Source organism: Cottoperca gobio, chromosome 4 (assembly GCF_900634415.1).
Source record: "Cottoperca gobio chromosome 4, fCotGob3.1, whole genome shotgun sequence".
NCBI lineage: Eukaryota > Metazoa > Chordata > Actinopteri > Perciformes > Bovichtidae > Cottoperca > Cottoperca gobio.
The window spans coordinates 21592198-21610382 of record NC_041358.1 but is presented as its reverse complement, the minus strand read 5'-3'; the positions used below and the strand labels follow the sequence as shown (position 1 = coordinate 21610382).

Sequence of the window (18185 nt, the reverse complement as noted above, 5' to 3'; positions counted from 1 at the left end):
ATGAGGGAGAACTGGTAGTTATTATCACAGGGCAAGCGGATAAAGGAAAGCACGATGGACGATGGAAGTGAGCGATTCGTTATGCAAATCCCCCTGTAAGCTTTGTTTTGATCTCAGTTTGCATAATAGCCAACAGGACTACACGGAGAAACAGGGGGAGGAAGGTGGAGGTGGGGATGATCACTTCGATGAGAACCAGACATTTGGCTCCGGGAGTTTCTTCACTTCCCCTCCTTCAAAAGGTCCGCTCTGTTATGTGCATTCCCTCCGTCCTTCCTTTCAGTTCTTCCATTACTACTAATTTAATGGACATCTTACAGCATCTCTGCATCTCCTATCAACATCTGTTTTTGACTTTAATAGACATTTCGAATAAAACCTCATTCTGATTAAAAGAATCGGTCAATTTGTAAACAGTCAGGTGCTCCTATTCCCATCCTGTATTCTGTTTCCTCCATCCGCTGTTTCTTGATGATGGTATTAAGCCAAAACCCAAAAACCACCACTCCCTCCATCTGTGTCTCACCCTCTCGCTGCGAATGGATCCCGTGACCTCGTCATCATTGAGATGTCGTTTAAACTTGGGGGGCATGTTGTCTTCCGGCTGCTCCTCCCGATCTGGCTCACTCTGTAGGACATGAGGAGAAGATGATCAGCACAAGGACAGTCTTTGACACACCTGCTACAAAGCATTGAGTGTATGAACAGAGAGACCCTAAATCTAAACTCGCTCAGTGATGATTGCATTGATGAGACTCGTCATGGTCGAGCAATCTGAGGAGGCCTCTAGTCCCAACTCTTCCTGGTAAACAGACTGACTTCATTATTAGTCACAGAGCTGATTTCATTCATTTTCTCTGCAATCTAATATTTACTTCTGGAACATTATGCCAGCCGTCTGTGAAATACTGTTCCTCTCCTCTCATATGCCTCGTCAGTAAGCAAAGAAATTAGTAATATTAAGATATCTTAATTCCTAATGTTTCTGGTGTGAGCAGGCATTGAGTCTCATCAGCTGTGAAAGGAAATGTGATCATTGTACTGTGTGCCTTTGGGTGAAAAACATTGAAAAACGGATGTGGAAAACCTGCCGTTATTCCAATTATACCCCCTCGAGTCCGTGTTTGGGTATTACTTGTTCCTAATGCCGTAGGTAACAGTGCAACAAAACACAACGTTGCCTCAATAAAGTCCCTCTGTGACACTGAACTAAACAACATGTGCAGACCCTTCTGTAACCATCGGTGGGGGGAAACACAACAACAGAATTTATACCATTGAATCCAGTTCAGTCTGACACTGTGGCTTTCACAGCAGCGTCCTTTTCTGGCACTGCGATTTGGAAAAAGGCCTTTCAGTAGCCAGGAGAGGAGAGGAACTTTCCAGTAAACAGAGGTGAAGAGAAGCAGGGGACAGGGCTCGCTCTGAAGCAGCGGCAGCGTGAAGAGACACAGAAAGAGAGAGAGGAGAAGCCAACTCTAACATGTTAAGGTTGCAGAAGGAAGACATTTTCAAGAGAGGACTTTTAGAGGTGCAATCCATTAAAAAACTTGAATTGGATTCATTTCAAAGTTGTGATTAATAACATAAAATAAAAAATACAGACAGTGTGATGTCAGGTTTGATAAAAAAAAAAAAAAGACATCTTAATGACCACAGAACAGGATTGTAGATTATTAATGATCACAATCGATTGCAATTTGTTTTCCTCTTGGAGGAAAAACATGTGCTGTGTTCATTGAGTCAAATGCAGCTATTCTTAGCTGTTTTTACTACTAATGTAATGACTTTAAGGTCTGGACAAGGACTCCTAAAAAGGATCCATTACTGAAAATGAAACATCTCAGGTCCTATGTTCCCCTGCTCAATATCCTGTTAATATGACACATTAAGGAGACCTTGAAAAGATATTATGTTCTCATGAATGTTTTCCCTAGGTCAAATGTATATTTCCCGGGGTCAATAGATTGAAATCACTCACCTATAGTTTATAGCCTACTGATGTCATACTCCTGATTACGCCCACACATTTGCAGGCAAGACAGTTTTGTTGACTTTTGACATATATATTTCCAAAGTGACTGAACAGATTTTTACCATTCAAACTGCATTTGAAACATCCATTTCCCTTAATTATGTTGCAATTTGAACTGTGAAGCTAGCCCTTACCAATCTCTTGCAATGTTAGTTTATATCGAGAGACACCCATGCCCTAGGAACATAGGGATGATCCCAATTAGCGTTAGATCACAGCCGTTGACAACTGTAACGTTAGCTGCTTGAGCTGTTTGTTAGCATACATTTAAATGCGTCAGAATATCTTTGTCTACGACACTTAAACTATTACATTAATACACTGCCATCATTTTAATGAAAAGGGACCAATGTAAACACAAACACAGCTAGCTACTGGCTAATTTAGCCAGACAGGCCGCTTGGTTCATTGATCAATTTAGCTACCCAGCCAAACTAAGCTAAGCTAAGGATGCTAAAGTGGCTAGCTACCTGCTGTTTCCCACAAGATCCGATGACCGATGCCAGCAAACACAAACACACAGAGACGCGGGTATTAATCCAGGGTTTCAGGCTTTGGAGTGGCTCCTTCACGGTGTTGTTACTTTCATTTCAAATGCTGTCCGGACGATGAGACAGGATTGTCTTTACGGATGCTAGCGGTCCGCTTGTCTTTGCTCCGTCAGAATCAGCTGACCAGGAAATGAACACAAACAGCTGGAGGAAGAGAGGGACCGCTGCAGATGTTTGACAGCATGGAGACATATTTTATTCTATTACTTCTTTCACTGTTATTTATACGGAAAATATACCAATTTCTTCACCAAACATTGCATATTAATAAAATGCAACTAGTACCATACAATGTCAGATACATTTAAGTGAAAAGGGACACTATATTGCTCTCTGAAATGTGGAGTAAAAGTATAAAGTAGCATGAAATTGAAATACTGAAGTACAAAGTAATCAAAATTGTACTTAATAACAGTACTTGAGTGTATGTACTTAGTTACTTTACACCACTGACAGCCTTGGCAGCAAATACAGTATACAATACCATCAAATTAATAAAATGCATACCATCAAAACATAGGCTATTAATTAAAACAGAGGTGAAGGTACACATGTTACAGTAATTACAATGTACAGAAATCCTGATGGGCTACTACACTTCAAAAACTTATTCCAGTTTCCCCACCCTAGTTATTTGGCTTTATTAATCATTACCAGCATTTTGTTTTAAAAACTAGATAAATACCCAGGATGCACAACATTGGCCAACAAGGGCTTTTCCCTTTAGTTATTTGGCTAACCATGTCAAGAACCCCTGGTCAATAAAACTTTTGAACACATTACATTCCCATAAGCCGCGAACGAGTGTTCCTTTATTATTGTTACATTTGAATCATGTGTCTGGCATATTAAGATTAAAGGGATGTAGTTTTGATAGTGTTATATGTGATATGTTTGCAATTAAAGAGACAGAAGAGGGAAGACAGAGCAAATAAGATTTAAAAAATGCATAATAATAATAATAATAATAATAATAATAATAATAATAATAATAATAATAATAATAATAATAATAATAATAATAATGATATTGATATGATAAAAACAAGTGGTAACAAAATCTTTTACTTTTACTAAATATTTGAATTTTTTCAGGTGTATGTCCGCCTCACCTGTAGATGGCAGTAATGCGTATGACATGCGTCTAGCGTGCGTACAATGTAGCAAGAAGAAGATAAACTTTAACCGGGAAGAGTTCTATCGTAGTTGGTAAGCTATCTGTTTGTCACGCTTTATTTACAGATATATATATATTTTTTAAGCAGACTGTTGTTCTGTTACTGCAGGTAGTTAAAAGCAGGCTCTGTGTGTGTTGCTGTTTCTCCAGAGCTGCTCCCAGCCTTCACAGAGATGCAGAGTCGAGACAGCGTCGATCAGTCTCATCCTCTGTTCGGAGGAGCGCTGTCAGCCGTCCTTCCCACACAGCGCCAAAGACACCAGTGAGCTAAGGGAGATCCCGGACAACCAGGAGGTGTTTGCCCATGAACACACCGACCAGAGCCTGATCGTGGAGCTGGTGGAGTACCAGGGTCAAGTGGCAGACCAAGACGCTTCCAGGTATCACTTTGAAGACATCGCAGGCAGTAACAAAGCTTTAGAGCCAGGTGCTTTTGAGGTGACCAGTGTTGTGTCCCTGTCGAAATCTGAGCTGTCCCTGTCGGACTGCAGCTCTGCCTGGATGCTGACTGGGACGCAGTGTGTATCCAAATTCAACGAAGAAGCTAGGAATACAGTGACCCTTCACCTGGGTCTGTTCCGTCTGCCACAGTTCTCCACAGATGTCCTGATAACCTTCAATGACCCACAGAGAATCAGCCCTGATAGCAGCAGTGCTGCTTCAGCGGAGACACACACTGAGCCATGGACAGTGCAGGACTTCCAGCGCTTGTTGCAGACTCTGACTCTGCACAACCCAGGGCTGTTTGGGTAGAACAACTGCTACTTTCCCATCGTGAGACCGCACCTGATTACAGATTTAGTCCAAGGCACATTTAAACACATTGGGACTGTGTTTGGCTGGGTTCCACACAAGAATCAGGCCCGCAGCATGCTTTTGGTCCCAACCTGAAAGTTTGGGAAGCTATTCCTTCGGACCTGTAGCTGCAATGACACAAATGTTCTGTTCTGCCCTTGATGTTGACTTTGTTGTGACATTTGAAAACGAATTGATAACCAAATATCTCAAGATATGAAGATCATAATAAATGTTTTTGATGAAAAATCTTGGATCATTTCATAATTTTTGGATCAGAATCAGAATTGCCATGTAGGTTTTCACCTACAAGGAATTTGCTCTGGTAACATTGGTACATACATGTAAAAATGAATTACAATTAACAATATATACAAAATATAAACAGTAGGGGTAATGTACACCGTAATGATCACCTTATTAATAATTATTTGTAGTCTAAAGATGCTCTAAAAGTGGCCTGTACTGTGGAGATCTACAGTAACTCTCACAAATCAGATTGTTATTTTTTTAAGGCATGTCTGTTTTATGTGAAGGTACTATGCACATAAGAGAAATGTGAGATTTGAGACATAACGTCATAATGTCATCGACACATTCTCCTCCCACTCACTCAAGCATTTCCTCCTTCCTCAATCATGCCTTTCTTCCTTTACTTTATTCCAAAAATACTGCCACCATCCTTAAATGTATTCATGCTTTGATACAAACATCTAACAGAGACTAGAGCCGTGCAAGTTTCTGTAATGCACCAAGCTCGCGTTACAGTGCACTAAATATTCACATAATAACAGCCAACTAGTGTTGCTCCGCTCTAACCTCCATATTTTGTAACAGTATGACAGTAATGAAAATACAAGTAATGGCAAAGGTCAAAGTGGAGGTTAAAGGTGAATTGAGATTCCACATATTAACTCCCTTTGGAGCCGTTAAAGTGCAGTTAATTTTCATAGAGCCTTCAGTGGGACCTGAGTTTGGTCATAAACAGTGAAAATTGAGAGAGTGAGTCCCAGCAGGAATATGTATTAGGTTAACAGTTTCCATCATTCACTACAGACGCCTCATGGTGGAATAATTCATTAGCCCGAACCTTGAAACCCCTTTGGAAAGACTTCATTCATGCAAGCGTGAGTTTGGTGAAACACAACATGTATAGAATATACATTGACCCTCACTAATTGTTGCTTTGAAGTTAAAACTTTTCCTTAGTTATGCATGCTGTTGAGGGAAAATAGTTTTGAAATGAGTCCGCTGTTATATAAAACTCATCACCGTGAAGGAATTCAGGTAAGTCTTGCATAACAAATAAGAGGAAGTACAGTCTGTCTCCCCAAAGCCACATCAAACCCTTCTTCATGACGGATTAAGATCTCATAAAGTCAGGCCTTTCCTCTCAGTGATCCAAGTGTAAAACATTCCTTCATTAACCAAAACATTCATAGCAAAAAAACAGCAAAGACTACCTTGGATAAACATGCTGTTATTGGTTCTTTTCTTTTTCTTCTTTTTTAATATAAAGTCTGAAAACATCCTGTCTTTCAGCCCGGAAAGTTTTGAAACAGCCACATGACTTAAAGGTCATGTTAGGAGGCAATCTGAGACATTACAGACGTGAAGCTTTTTCCAGACTCTGAAAATGAAAACAGCCCATTATAGAATGCCTTTTTGTGGCAGTGGTGACCTGTTTAACAAAATAATGATTGTCTCTTTCTCTTTTTTCATCATCAGTTATCAGGGGATAAGAGTTACACATAATCATTATTTTATCATTTAAAAAAATGTCTTTTCGCCAACTTGGATGTCCAAATGTACAGGCCGAGAGGACAGAAACTAACTTGTGCAACTCACTGCACTCAAGTATCTCTGATGATTGTTGGGTCGAAAACCAAAAACTGAAATTGGGTAGTTGGATACATTAAATATGTAATTGCATGGTTCAATGGGGTCAAGGTTTAAGGTCGACTTTATTGTCACTCTATCCATATACAATATTCAGTATACTAGGGAACATAACTGTCTTCCTCTAGTGCTACAATGTACACAATAATCACATTCAATTAGAAACAGACAAAAAACAACTACAAAAACGGCAATGTGCAAGTAGAATATAAGTTGAATGAAAAGTGCCGTCACACATGTAAAGATGTGCCTCATTTCATTAACATCAGCAATAAGCTCTCATGGAAAGAAATGTGCATTAAAAATAAGCCTCCGTTGGCTCAGAAACTACAATTCAATCACAATGTTCTGGGTGCAAAAGATTCACTTTAAAGAGCCTACGAAATTATATTTCATCAGTGTTATTGGGTTTGGTATATGATAGAGGTTGCATTTCTATTGTGAAATGTGCCATATATATATTTTTATTATTGATGTATTCTTAATAAATCATGATCATAACAGCATAAAAATGACTTCCGCTAACAACAATCGGTCGCTGCACCGGGAACATCCACTTCGGCAATGTTCGGGCGATGACGTCACAAGTAGAACACAGCCGCCAGTGTCCGTCTGCGTTGAAGCGTCCAGCAAAGACTGCTGTCAATTATTACGAGAAAGAACGGACAACAATCGATCCCCAAGGATAATTGTGAAGCGATGTGTTGTATGGGGATGTGGGGCCGTCTCCAAATCTAGCTTTCTGTGGCCAAAAGATGATAAAATGTTGCGTTTATGGACAAGACAAGTGCGTCGATGAAACAGACGATATGTGGGCAGCACTTTGAGAGATCGTGTTTCGAACAAACTATGCTCGCCAAGGAAATGAGATTCAAAAAGAATTTAAAACTGAACGCAGATGCTGTGCCTACAATACTGCCGAGACCCCAGCCAGCACAAGCCAGCACGCCGACTCAAACACGTCCGCCGGTGCAGAGTCCTCCACCAGAGAGATGACAGAATGCATTCGCCAAAAAGGAGAGGGAAGGTAAGCCGTGCTACTTGTTTACTTTATTTATACTATATTGTTTCAAGCATAAAGCCATAATCGGTCTAGGCCTACTGTATGTAACGAGTTTACCCCAGGCCCTAGTCGATATCTGTGTTATTGTTTGTAGTATTAATAACTTTAGCTAATTACACTTCATTAGCTTCATTAAGTATAGATTCAATGTTTATAACAGGCTTCACCATTTTATTCTGTAGTTTGAGTAAAAGCGTGAGTCTCATTTAACTTTTAACTATCACACTATTATTACAGAGGTATTGAAACATTGGTGAATGAAGCCACTGACAGAACTGAGGATACCTGTATGATCAGCGACCATCTATTGGACATCCACACTGGGGAGGAAGCTGTGTGTACACCAGTAAGTATACAGACTGTACGTCATCTGTACATTACAGTTGTAGTACCAGTAGACCTGCACATGAGGTGTTAAAAATACAATGTATAGCATCACCACATGCATGTACATAACGCATATATTTAATTGTTTGATTTGATATCATTGCTCTCTTAATCAATTCAATCACATCTGTTATTATGAATGTTATTAGATATTTTCTTTACGCAGACATGTATAAACGTGCAATACAATTTCAAGCTGGTTTGAAAGATTTATTAGTAAAGTTGCGTTTTGTACATTTCAGACATGTCAGAATGAAATTGCTGTGCAGACGGATCTCCCTCGGATACACCACAAGTCCATGCAGGCGCAACCACATGTCAGGTCAGCTGGACTGCAAGTTCCAATCCAGGTTGGTTGTTCCAAAGGTCAGCATCATAATATTTAAATATTGATATGTAAGATACACATATACATACACACATACACACACATATTTATTTTATATATATATAATATATAATTCTTGATTATAAAACATCTTTTTTGTAGAGTATGTTACTGAACTCTTGACCGAGACAATGTTGATGATGATGACAAAGCTTATAGTTAGGGCTGGCTCAGGTTTGCCTTGGATCAGCACCTAGGTATGCTGCTATAGGCTTAGACTGCTGGGGGACACCTCCCTGCTCTCCTCCTTCTCTTCCTCTCTCCTCCCCTCCCTCTCTTCTTCTCCCTCTATCTGTATGCATTTATGTAAGTGTAGGTTACTAACTCATCATCCGGGGTATCATCCCCGGAGTGTCTGTGTCTCTTATGTGGCAGGTTGCCACTCATAAAGTTTACGTCAGGATTAGAATTGTGGCTGCGCCTGCTGCCCTGGTCCTGCTGGACACCGGGAAGCCTTTTTGACATTTTCCTGGATTCATCCAAACTTTCTCTTTTTCAACACAACATCATTTCTGTCAAATGTTGTATTTGTACTATGTTGTTTATCCTGTACACACGACATCTATTGCACGTCTGTCCGTCCTGGGAGAGGGATCCCTCCTCAGTTGCTCTCCCTGAGGTTTCTTCCATTTTTCCCCCTTTAATTATGGGGTTTCTTTTAGGAAGTTTTTCCTTGTGCGATTCGGGGGTCTAAGGACAGAGGGTGTCGTAACCTGTACAGTCTGTAAAGCACACTGAGACAAATGTTGTCACAATAATTTGTGATATTGGGCTATATAAATAAATTTGATTTGATTTGATTTGATGAGGAACCTTTGGAAGTCCCAGCTTCACTCAGCAGTCGGTGGAAGAACCAAACAAGAGGGATGCTGTTGTGCTGTATAGAAGCAGATTCAATCACTGTGTAGTTGTCAGATGGAAACGTAGCACAGATCTTTTGAATGGCACATGATGGCATTCTGTGGTTCTTACCAAGTATTCTCCAGCAGAATCTCACCAGCTGGCGGTATGCCACATAGTGATACATTCTGTAACATACAAGATAATACATGTCAATGTTAATCACTTCAACCTTATTATTATCTATTTATTCTGTGACTGTGCCAGAGTGACCATTCGACTCCCCAAAAATACATCAAAGTTTCTGAGCTCTACACATTTGTGCACACAAGTAACTTCCTCATTACGTGGCTGATGACCTGCTTGTTGTCTGTCCCTCTTCAAATACCTTTGGTAGGCTGTCTGCAACACCCAAACTGCCAGACACATAGGATAGCTTGTGATCTATTTACAATCGAGGATAATGTTACATTTTATTATGATGTATTTACTATTTATTGGGAAGTTTTATGAAATATAGTCAAATGTATATACCTGTCTGTGTTCTGTTGCCGCACAGGATCTCCGCCAAATCCAGGATCACCGTCACCATCATCCGCATGTTTCGCTCCCGTCTTTGTCTCCATGTTGAACACTGTGTCTCGAGCTGCTCTGTTTCCACCACGTTAATCTCCTACATGATCTAAATCCACGACACCAGCATCCTCTTCAATAAACTCCTCTTCTTGAAGGTGCAACGAGTCTATTGACGACTCACTGTCACTCGATTCTGTGGAAATATCCGAGCCAGAGTCCGACATCGCCACGTCTGTAATGCTGTCTGTGTATTCAACTGGTGGACTGTGTTCTACTTGTGACGTCAGAACACGGCGTCGGGCTGTTTCCGGTAGCGGCGATGTCAACATCGGAGGTCGACATACTAAATCGTGATTTATTAAATACTGCGTCATCAATAACACATCATTTTACACCACAAATAGCATTTACTATCATCAGTAGAATTTCATGTTTATCATTTCGTAGGCCCTTTAAGCAAAGAAAATGTCAAAATAATCATTTATTTATGAGACAAACGTAGTAATGCCATATTGTGTGTTATCTAAATTGTGAGTAAATTTTTCATATACATTTTTTTTTATGTTGTTTTAGAAAGTTTTATTAGTAAGTTTGAATTGTGGCATTTGATACTAGAGCTTTTCCAGACGTCAGAGGAGGATATCTGTTGTTTACCTCAATGTTGTACAAGAGAGATAATGCTTTTAGAAGAATTACCATAAACTGCTGCAAGGATGGAGTAAAACAAAAAAAAATTCACAGTATTCCAACTCCTTCTTAGACGACACTGTACATCATAACATTTTTTTTAATTCTCTGAAATGCATACTGTATAGGCATTAGCTTTGGGGGCCCCACTGAATGCTACTTCTGTGTTGACAGAGGAAAACACAGGAAAAAAGGAGGAATGCCTTCATAGTGATGTCTTTGACCTCTAGTGACCTGAAGTCTGGCAAACATCTTCCTTGTCCTGTTGAAAGGTTGGCTGACAGGTGAATTGATGTCTCCCTGATGACAACAAATACAGCTTTCCTGTTCCTTCTCACAATAACTTGCTACTTCCTGGCAAGTCCCCCAACAAAACTAGAAGTGCAAGAAAACAGTCCAGTCAAGTTATGACCAACGGCACCTTTTTTCTCAAAAAGTGTGGCTTTTACTTGTCGAGTATCATCATCGTCCATAACCAGATGCAACGGTTTTCTTTTATACGAGTAGAAAGGCTTCATATAACACAAATAAATGTGTAGAGTACGCAAAAGTGCCATTAAATCTGTGTTGATGAAAGTAAGTGAAATATTTGATAAAAACACACACAAAGGCCTTCAGGCTCCAGTCATTAATTACCCCGCTCTCCTGTTACCACTGTTGGGTTTGTGTTGTACACCCCCCCCTCCCCCCCCACACACACACACTCCATCTGAGACCCTCTCCCACACACCCCTTTCTCTGGACTCCAGCCTGAACATCCTTCCCTTGCTAACTCTAACAGCCAGTCTCTGGCACACAGCAGTCTGCTGCTCTCATCAGGATCCCGGAGCTCCGCTTTTTATAATTTAAGATCTTCTTCAAATCTACCTTCGGAAGCAAAAACTCAAAAGGCTCACTGTTTTACTGGCTCACGATTTCCACTGTCTTGCCATATTGTCATTTTTAACATGCTCAATTCTTGAACATTCTAACCACCAATAAGAGAAGAACAAAGAAAGAGGGAATTTGTTTAAATATAAGTTTATTAAAAATAACACAACACTGATATGCAGATTCAACAAGTGTGATCACAAATCTGTAATCAGTTATCGTTTTTTGATCAAAAAATAAAACATGTCTTAGTAATAAGACCTCTGATCAATGTTATCAAACCTAAAGACTTGAGGTTTAATACACCTCTATCCAGATTCAGGACCTGAAGTTGGCCTAAAATGACTTTAATCCTCCTGTTTCTTCTTTTTGCCCTCTGGTGAGGTATTGTTGGTTTGAGAGAAGTGCTCAGACATGGCAGCAAGCGCCCGGTAGCGGTGCGAGATAGTATTCTTCACCTCTTTGGGAAGTTCAGCATAGCTGCAGATGAGAGGGAAGTAGTTAAAGTCAGTAAGCATATGTACTTAATCCTGGCACAATAGTGATAAATAATCTCTAATACACAGCATACGGTGGAGCAAATGGATCATCACATGGTGCACTTGTTTTATGAACTAATGTGCAACGCTCAACCTTTTCTAAACTGAAGGTTAAGTGTGTTGACCTTTAGCACCCCCTTGTGGTATGAATAGGAGATTTCAAGTAGTCTTTGCTTACGTTTGGTCATATCCCTCTGGCTGGAAACAGGGATCCCATCCAAAGTCTCGAGGACCCCTAGGTTCCACAATGTGTCCCTGCAAATACCAAGACAAAAAAGTGAATGGAAAATAAAATCATACGCACATGCACACAGTTTGAGAGTGTCTCTGACCTCCGTTTTCCCTCTGAAGAGCTGTACTGGTTCATCTTTCCCAGCAGAGAAAGCAAAGGTGCAGAGAGCCCATGCTGATTTATCTTCAAACCCAGCAAGGAGTTTATACAAGCCTAAAACAAAACATTTAACAAGATGAGAGATGATGTGTTCACCTTTTCTACCCAGCTCTAAATATCTGTTAAAATATCTCAGCAGTGTTTCATCTATAAACATACATACCTTCTGGCTCGAGTTTATCCAGGAACCATTTTCTACAAAAACACATTTTTTAGTGTAATTATTACAGTTCATTACCACCATTCATGATTCAATGACCCGACAGATGTGAAACTCAGTATACTAACATATAAGGACCAGGCAGGCCTCCCAAAGCCTTGAAACATAGACATGTGTCCTCCACTATGACTGGTCCATCAACCTGAGGGTGAAAAACAACAATACATTCATTTCAATCAATCAACAGACAATATATACAAAATATTTACATGCATTACGGTATATAGTTACTGTACCTCCCGTGCAGCTTCTTTACACTTCTGTATGGAAATCTCATCTGGTTCTCCTTGGTATTCAGGTACTAAAAAAATTGTTAGGTGAGCACCGATTACAGGAACATATGTATTATACTAGTCTTGTGGTTTCTCTTTTGATACTTACAATCAATCTTTTTTGAAACTAGTTTGTACGGAAACCTGTCTCCAAGGATCTGAATGACCTAACAGACGTGACCAAAAAAGAGAGTCAAGCATACATCTAAATGACCGATTTTTGTCAGATGAAACCAGATATGTCTGTATTAAATTGCAGCTCGTGCTCACTGTGTATATTTTAAACAGTATGGAGCAGCATAAAAAGGCAATACGTGTACAAATATCCTGTCTGACACGGTTAAGACAGGAAAGCACGGTCGTGCACATAACATCTATGTCAGGTGTAAAATGTTTGACTCTTACCTCCTCGAGTTTTTTTGCATTTCCAGTCACGAAGACCACAGACCTTACAGCAGACACAGCCATGTTGAATCACACCCGGAGAACTAACAATATTGGACCGAAGACTTCCGCCTCATCAACGGCCAATAAAATCAGGTCTGGGAGCCTCAGCGAATCAACAGGCAGCGTGTAACCCCGCCTTTAGATATATCCACCAATCAGCGAGCGGTGCTGCCGGCAATGTGGTCCGACTTGAAAAAAGTCAAAAGTGCCATGTGGACAAGTGGCTGTCAAGAGATTTAAACTAAAACGATTTGGACTATTGTAACTACTGCAGCCGACAATGAGTCTTTTGCCTCGCACTGCTGAGGAGTTCAGCTCCACAGAATACTGGGAGAGATTTTTTAAGAAGCGCGGAGAGAAGGCTTTTGAATGGTATGGAGACTACAACAAACTCTGCGGCGTGCTGCATAAATACATCAAAGTCCAAGATAAGGTACGGTCACTGGTTGAGCAGGATATTAACGTGCTACATCTTAAGGAGCTATCCTTTCAATAAATTCAAATATACTAGCTATACATGTCATTACAGCATAAGCAATATGTGTTGACAATATGCCTATTATTACTATTTTCAATCACTTCCTACTTATTTGTACTGTATGTGTGTCAGTGTGGCAAATATATATTTATTTATGTCATCTTTATTTATTCAGGCAGTCTTATTGAGGATAAGATCTATTTTACAAGACGGTCCCGAAACAAGAAACATTCACAAGAACACAATCAGCAAAACAAAAACAACACAACCACACAATAACAAGGAATTAAAACAAAAATCATAAAAAAACAGGGGAATGCAAGACTCTTGTTTGAGAGCAGTTTTCAGTTCATTCAATTTAAAAGGTGCATAGTATCTGAAACCAGTTCTGCTAGCATTAGTGTATACCTGAGGGACACCTAAGGTTATGTAGTTACTGGATCGTGTGCTGTAGTTACTAGATTTAAATGAGAAAAAAGATGTGAGGTTGTTTGGAAGCTTCAACAGTGGATCTTTTTTAAATGAATAACATGAGATGGTACATTTCTTATATTATTGGATAGCTAATACTACATTAAGGGTTGAATAGTATTTTACTGCTTTAGACGTTCGAGGAGAAGCCAATTTCATCTACTTCATGAACTGCTGGGTAGTTAAATCTACAAAAATTCATCTTAATTTAGAAGTGCATTTTGTGTTTTGCATATCAAACTTGAATCTGCAATGTAACCTCAACTTGAGCTGTCAAACAGTGGAGTGAATAGTCCAATGTTTTTGCAATTAAATGCACTAGACTAGAAGTATAATGTAACATAAAATGGAAATACTTAATTAAAGCACAAGTGCCTCAAAACTGTACTTACAGTACTGAAGTAAACGTTGTTACTTTCCAACACTTCAAATGACACTATTTGATGAATTAACAATGTTTTGTATTTCTCTGCTTCAGGTGTTGGTGGTTGGTTGTGGTAACTCTGAGCTGAGTGAACAGATGTATGATGTTGGCTACAAACATATAACTAATATTGACATCAGTGAAACAGTGGTGACCCATATGAACCAGCGAAACGCTGAGCGCCGGCCAGGCCTGACCTTCCAACAGGTGGATGCTACACAAACTCCATATGAGGAGGCCAGCTACCAGGCTGCAGCTTGACAAGGCCACACTGGATGGCATGGCATCAGAAGAAGAAGGAGCACTGGCCAGGAACATGCTCAATGAGGTGAGAAACCAATGGGTCACGGTGTGCAGGGACAATATGTTTATTAATCACTCGGTACACTTCTCAACATATGTCTTTGCGATCCCTCACAGCAGTGATCTTGTGTCTGCAGGTGGGCCGTGTGTTAAGTGTTGGCGGCCGGTATGTCTGTGTGACGTTGGCTCAGGAGAGTGTGATCAAGTTAGCCGTAGAGCACTTCATTCAGCTGGGGTGGGCTGTGAGGCTCCACTGCCTGCAGCAGGAAAATGGGAAAGAAGAGGACTCCTTTAGCTTTGCCTGTCTTTGTTCTGGTCTGCACCAAGTTTCGTCAGCCTATGCCCATGCCTATTCTGGAGATGTGTCTTGGAGAGGATGGAGCCCCTACTCGTCTCACACAAGTAGCAGAGTTGTTGTCGGCTGTGAGGGAGCAACAAGCTTACTCTGTCTTGAAAAAGAGGCTCCGTACAAGCACAGACGCCAGCTCGAACCTCTCACTCACTCTTTGCCACGCCAAGACTGGCCTCGCCAGATACACTCTCACAGTACAAGATTGTCCTCCATGTGCCAAGGTCCCGAGATTAAACCAGTTTGCTATTTTTATTGGTGAGTTCTCCTGTTATTTCATCATGTTTCTGCTTTTTTATGTAAGTCACAGTGGTGTAGAACAAAAGTGTATTTGTTCTTCTTTGATGATTTCTTCCTCTCCGCTCATCCTGTCAGTGCCTCAAGGCAGTGAGACGGCTTGGCTCTACAGCTCCAGTGAGGGGCGAAGGCAGCTGGCAGCCAGTGCTAACTTTCGGCGCCTGGTTATTGTGGCAATGCACAGGAATCAGGAGTACTCAGACATGCAGGCTGTCCAGTCAGAACTCTCACCCATGGTGATGGACCTGGCTCCCCCTGGAATGCCAGCCAACCAGCAGGTAAAGACACACACAACCTTTCCTTTTTAGAAAAGCTCTTTTGTACAATAAAACATTTTATGTCTCAAAAGTTTGCAACAGTGTATTCATTTGAGCTCTCCGTCTCCATTCAGGTGCCGTTTCTGTCAGTTGGCGGTGACCTGGGTTGGCGAGAGGAGGTCAGCAGCGGTGTGAGTGAGCTGAGCGGGCAGTACTGTGTTGAGAATGTCAAAGGAGAAGACGGAGAACTCTATCGGAGACTTGTTTTCCTGTCTAATGCTGCCCTCGTCCAATCAGAGAGCCGTCTTGTCTCTTCAAATACTGGTCAGTTCTTTTTCCTTGTTCACTGCTATTTGTTATGTTCTCTTTTTCTTTATAATAAACTATATATATATATATATATATATATATATATATATATAATAACAAATTAAGCCAAACCAACAATGCATGTACATGTCCAATTAAACTAAGAAGCCAACAAACAAATAACAATTATCAACAAAAAAAACAATAATAGGGATACGATGAAACAAACAATGTTCCAACAGTTTTATAAAGAGTATATAGCACAATGTTTTAATATATTATTATAACTTGGATGTACATTGATCAAATAAATGAATATTTATGTCCCTGCAGCTTCAGGTCACAAGAAGAAAAACAAAAAGAAGGCCAAGCCGGCAGCTGCTCCAACAACATCCTCCACCTCTCTGTCAGTGGACAGTGGCTTCCTCTGCTGCGCTCACCATGAAGTTATGGTGGCTGGCCTTACCATGCTTGGGGTGGGAACGCCACAGAACAAGGGTCAGTGCACACCTGTTTTGGACTGTCTTGTCGAAGTTGGAAAGGACAATGGCAGGAGGATACTGACAGTACTGCTACAGCGTTCCAGTGTCTTGCATAATATATAACACTTGATTGAGCTCTACCTGTGATTTTTCATCCCCTCTATCTTCCGTCATAGATGTCCCAGTGTCAGTGCTTCTGGTGGGGCTTGGTGGAGGAGGCCTGCCTCAGTTTCTACGGGACTTTGTGCCCAATGTTACTGTCGAGGTTGTAGAACTAGACCCAGTTGTGATGCAAGTGGCAAAGGAATGGTTCGGGTTCAGACCAGATGATCGTTTGACTGTCAGTCTTGGAGACGGCCTCGAACGCATCTCTGCCCTGGAGAAAGAAGGTCAGTGAGGGAGGAGTCAAAGAGAGGGCAGTTGAAAGTAAGGCTACGCCAGTGAATATGTAACCAATAAGTGACTGGCTATTTTTTCCTCTGTAGGTGGTCGTTTGTTTGATGCCATCATGTTCGATGTAGACAATAAAGATAGTACTGTGGGAATGAGCTGTCCTCCTGCTGCCTTTGTAGAAACCTCGATCCTGCAGAAAGTCTGCAGCCTGCTAAGCCCCAGAGGTACAGTATTTCTAACAGTTTATTTCCCTCCATCAGCTGGAATCTGTCATGTTTTCTGTTAAATAATGACAATGATGATAATTGTATTGGCATAGCCCTATAAAAGGTTTTATGAAGAACCCTCTGGTAAATTAGAAAACAATGAGGTCCATTGATAAACTGGTACAAACAACAACAACAAATGGCTGTTTAATGGTCTCATTACACAAACTTATTTGGATTGAAATATTTCACCATAGTTGTGTGTTTCTTCTACATGTAATCTTCTCCCCTCTGTCTGTCTCTCCCTGCCATTGGACCAGGTGTATTCACACTGAACCTTGTGTGTCGTGACTCAGTCTTGAGGAAAAGCGTGTTGGAGCGTGTGAGTGCCGTGTTTCCCACCATCCTCTCTCGAAAGATTGAAGGGGAGGTCAACGAGGTCCTTCTGTGCTCTCATGGAGAAAATGAGACATCAAATGCTGCCTGCATCCTTCCATCCTTAAACCAAGCTGCCAAAAGTCTGCAGAGTGCACTGTGCTCTAACAGGACTGGAACCAACAGCAGCCCACATATAGACATCACAGAGTTGTTAAAAGACCTGAAAGTAGAGTAAAGTTTGTTTGTGACCAGAGGGGGATGGGATTTAATCATGTGTCAAGACTATTTAAGACAATATGATAAACAAATATAATATGATACTGAAACATGACAGTAAGTGCTTTGACTTTGACTTTGCCCTTCCCGTGCACTGTAATGAAAAGTATTATGATTTATAACATTTACAATCACAAGTAAAGAACATTTTATCTTTACATCTTAATGTGGTGCTGCTACAAAAAATATTCCCAGTGCTGTTGTAAACTTGCATTATTATTATTATTATTAATAAATGTAGCCTCCAGTTTCTCTTTCACTTGCTCCTGATTTCCAGTGTACTACACGGTGCTCACACCCTCATTGCCAAAGAATGCAGTGTTATTTACAGTAGATGAATCTTACTCTCTGGTTCCAGTTGCAATGTTCACCCACACCCTGGATGCGTGGGATTTTAAATAGCTGTCGGCTAGAGGAGTGAATGC

At 40.6% G+C, this 18185-nt stretch overlaps 4 protein-coding genes across 5 annotated transcripts in view; 2 read left to right on the top strand and 2 right to left on the bottom strand.

Annotated features, from left to right (window-relative positions):
• The window catches only part of vamp4 (vesicle-associated membrane protein 4), a 9138-nt gene extending 6374 nt beyond the window's left edge, over positions 1-2764 (bottom strand). The window contains exons 1-3 of one of the 2 annotated variants that reach the window (XM_029430249.1): positions 2506-2763; positions 1276-1424; positions 527-628 (exon numbers count right to left, since the gene is read on the bottom strand). In XM_029430249.1, the coding sequence (XP_029286109.1) occupies positions 527-628; positions 1276-1278 (105 nt within the window). In that variant the 5' untranslated portion in view covers positions 1279-1424; positions 2506-2763. Of the gene's footprint in view, positions 1-526; positions 629-1275; positions 1425-2505 lie in introns of both variants that reach the window. The other variant, XM_029430250.1, reaches the window with a different exon arrangement.
• Positions 2765-3805: 1041 nt separating this feature from the next.
• rangrf (RAN guanine nucleotide release factor) lies at positions 3806-4807 on the top strand. The gene is given in 2 exon segments (XM_029429913.1): positions 3806-4008; positions 4010-4807. Coding segments are annotated over 2 exon segments (579 nt in total). The 5' UTR covers positions 3806-3936; the 3' UTR covers positions 4517-4807.
• A 6595-nt stretch (positions 4808-11402) lies between these two features.
• On the bottom strand, positions 11403-13236 carry itpa (inosine triphosphatase (nucleoside triphosphate pyrophosphatase)). The gene is made up of 8 exons (XM_029429943.1): positions 13096-13236; positions 12800-12857; positions 12655-12719; positions 12487-12560; positions 12362-12393; positions 12140-12252; positions 11986-12062; positions 11403-11748 (listed from the first exon to the last, which is right to left on the bottom strand). Exons 1-8 carry the CDS (start codon positions 13156-13158, stop codon positions 11616-11618), a joined length of 615 nt encoding a protein of 204 aa, XP_029285803.1. The 5' UTR covers positions 13159-13236; the 3' UTR covers positions 11403-11615.
• A 63-nt stretch (positions 13237-13299) lies between these two features.
• Positions 13300-18019, top strand: mettl13 (methyltransferase 13, eEF1A lysine and N-terminal methyltransferase). Its single transcript, XM_029429792.1, is given in 11 exon segments — positions 13300-13570; positions 14565-14759; positions 14761-14838; positions 14951-15102; positions 15104-15420; positions 15538-15737; positions 15851-16040; positions 16359-16523; positions 16684-16896; positions 16993-17124; positions 17427-18019. Coding segments are annotated over 11 exon segments (2088 nt in total). The 5' UTR covers positions 13300-13417; the 3' UTR covers positions 17720-18019.
• The last annotated feature ends 166 nt before the right edge of the window (positions 18020-18185 follow it).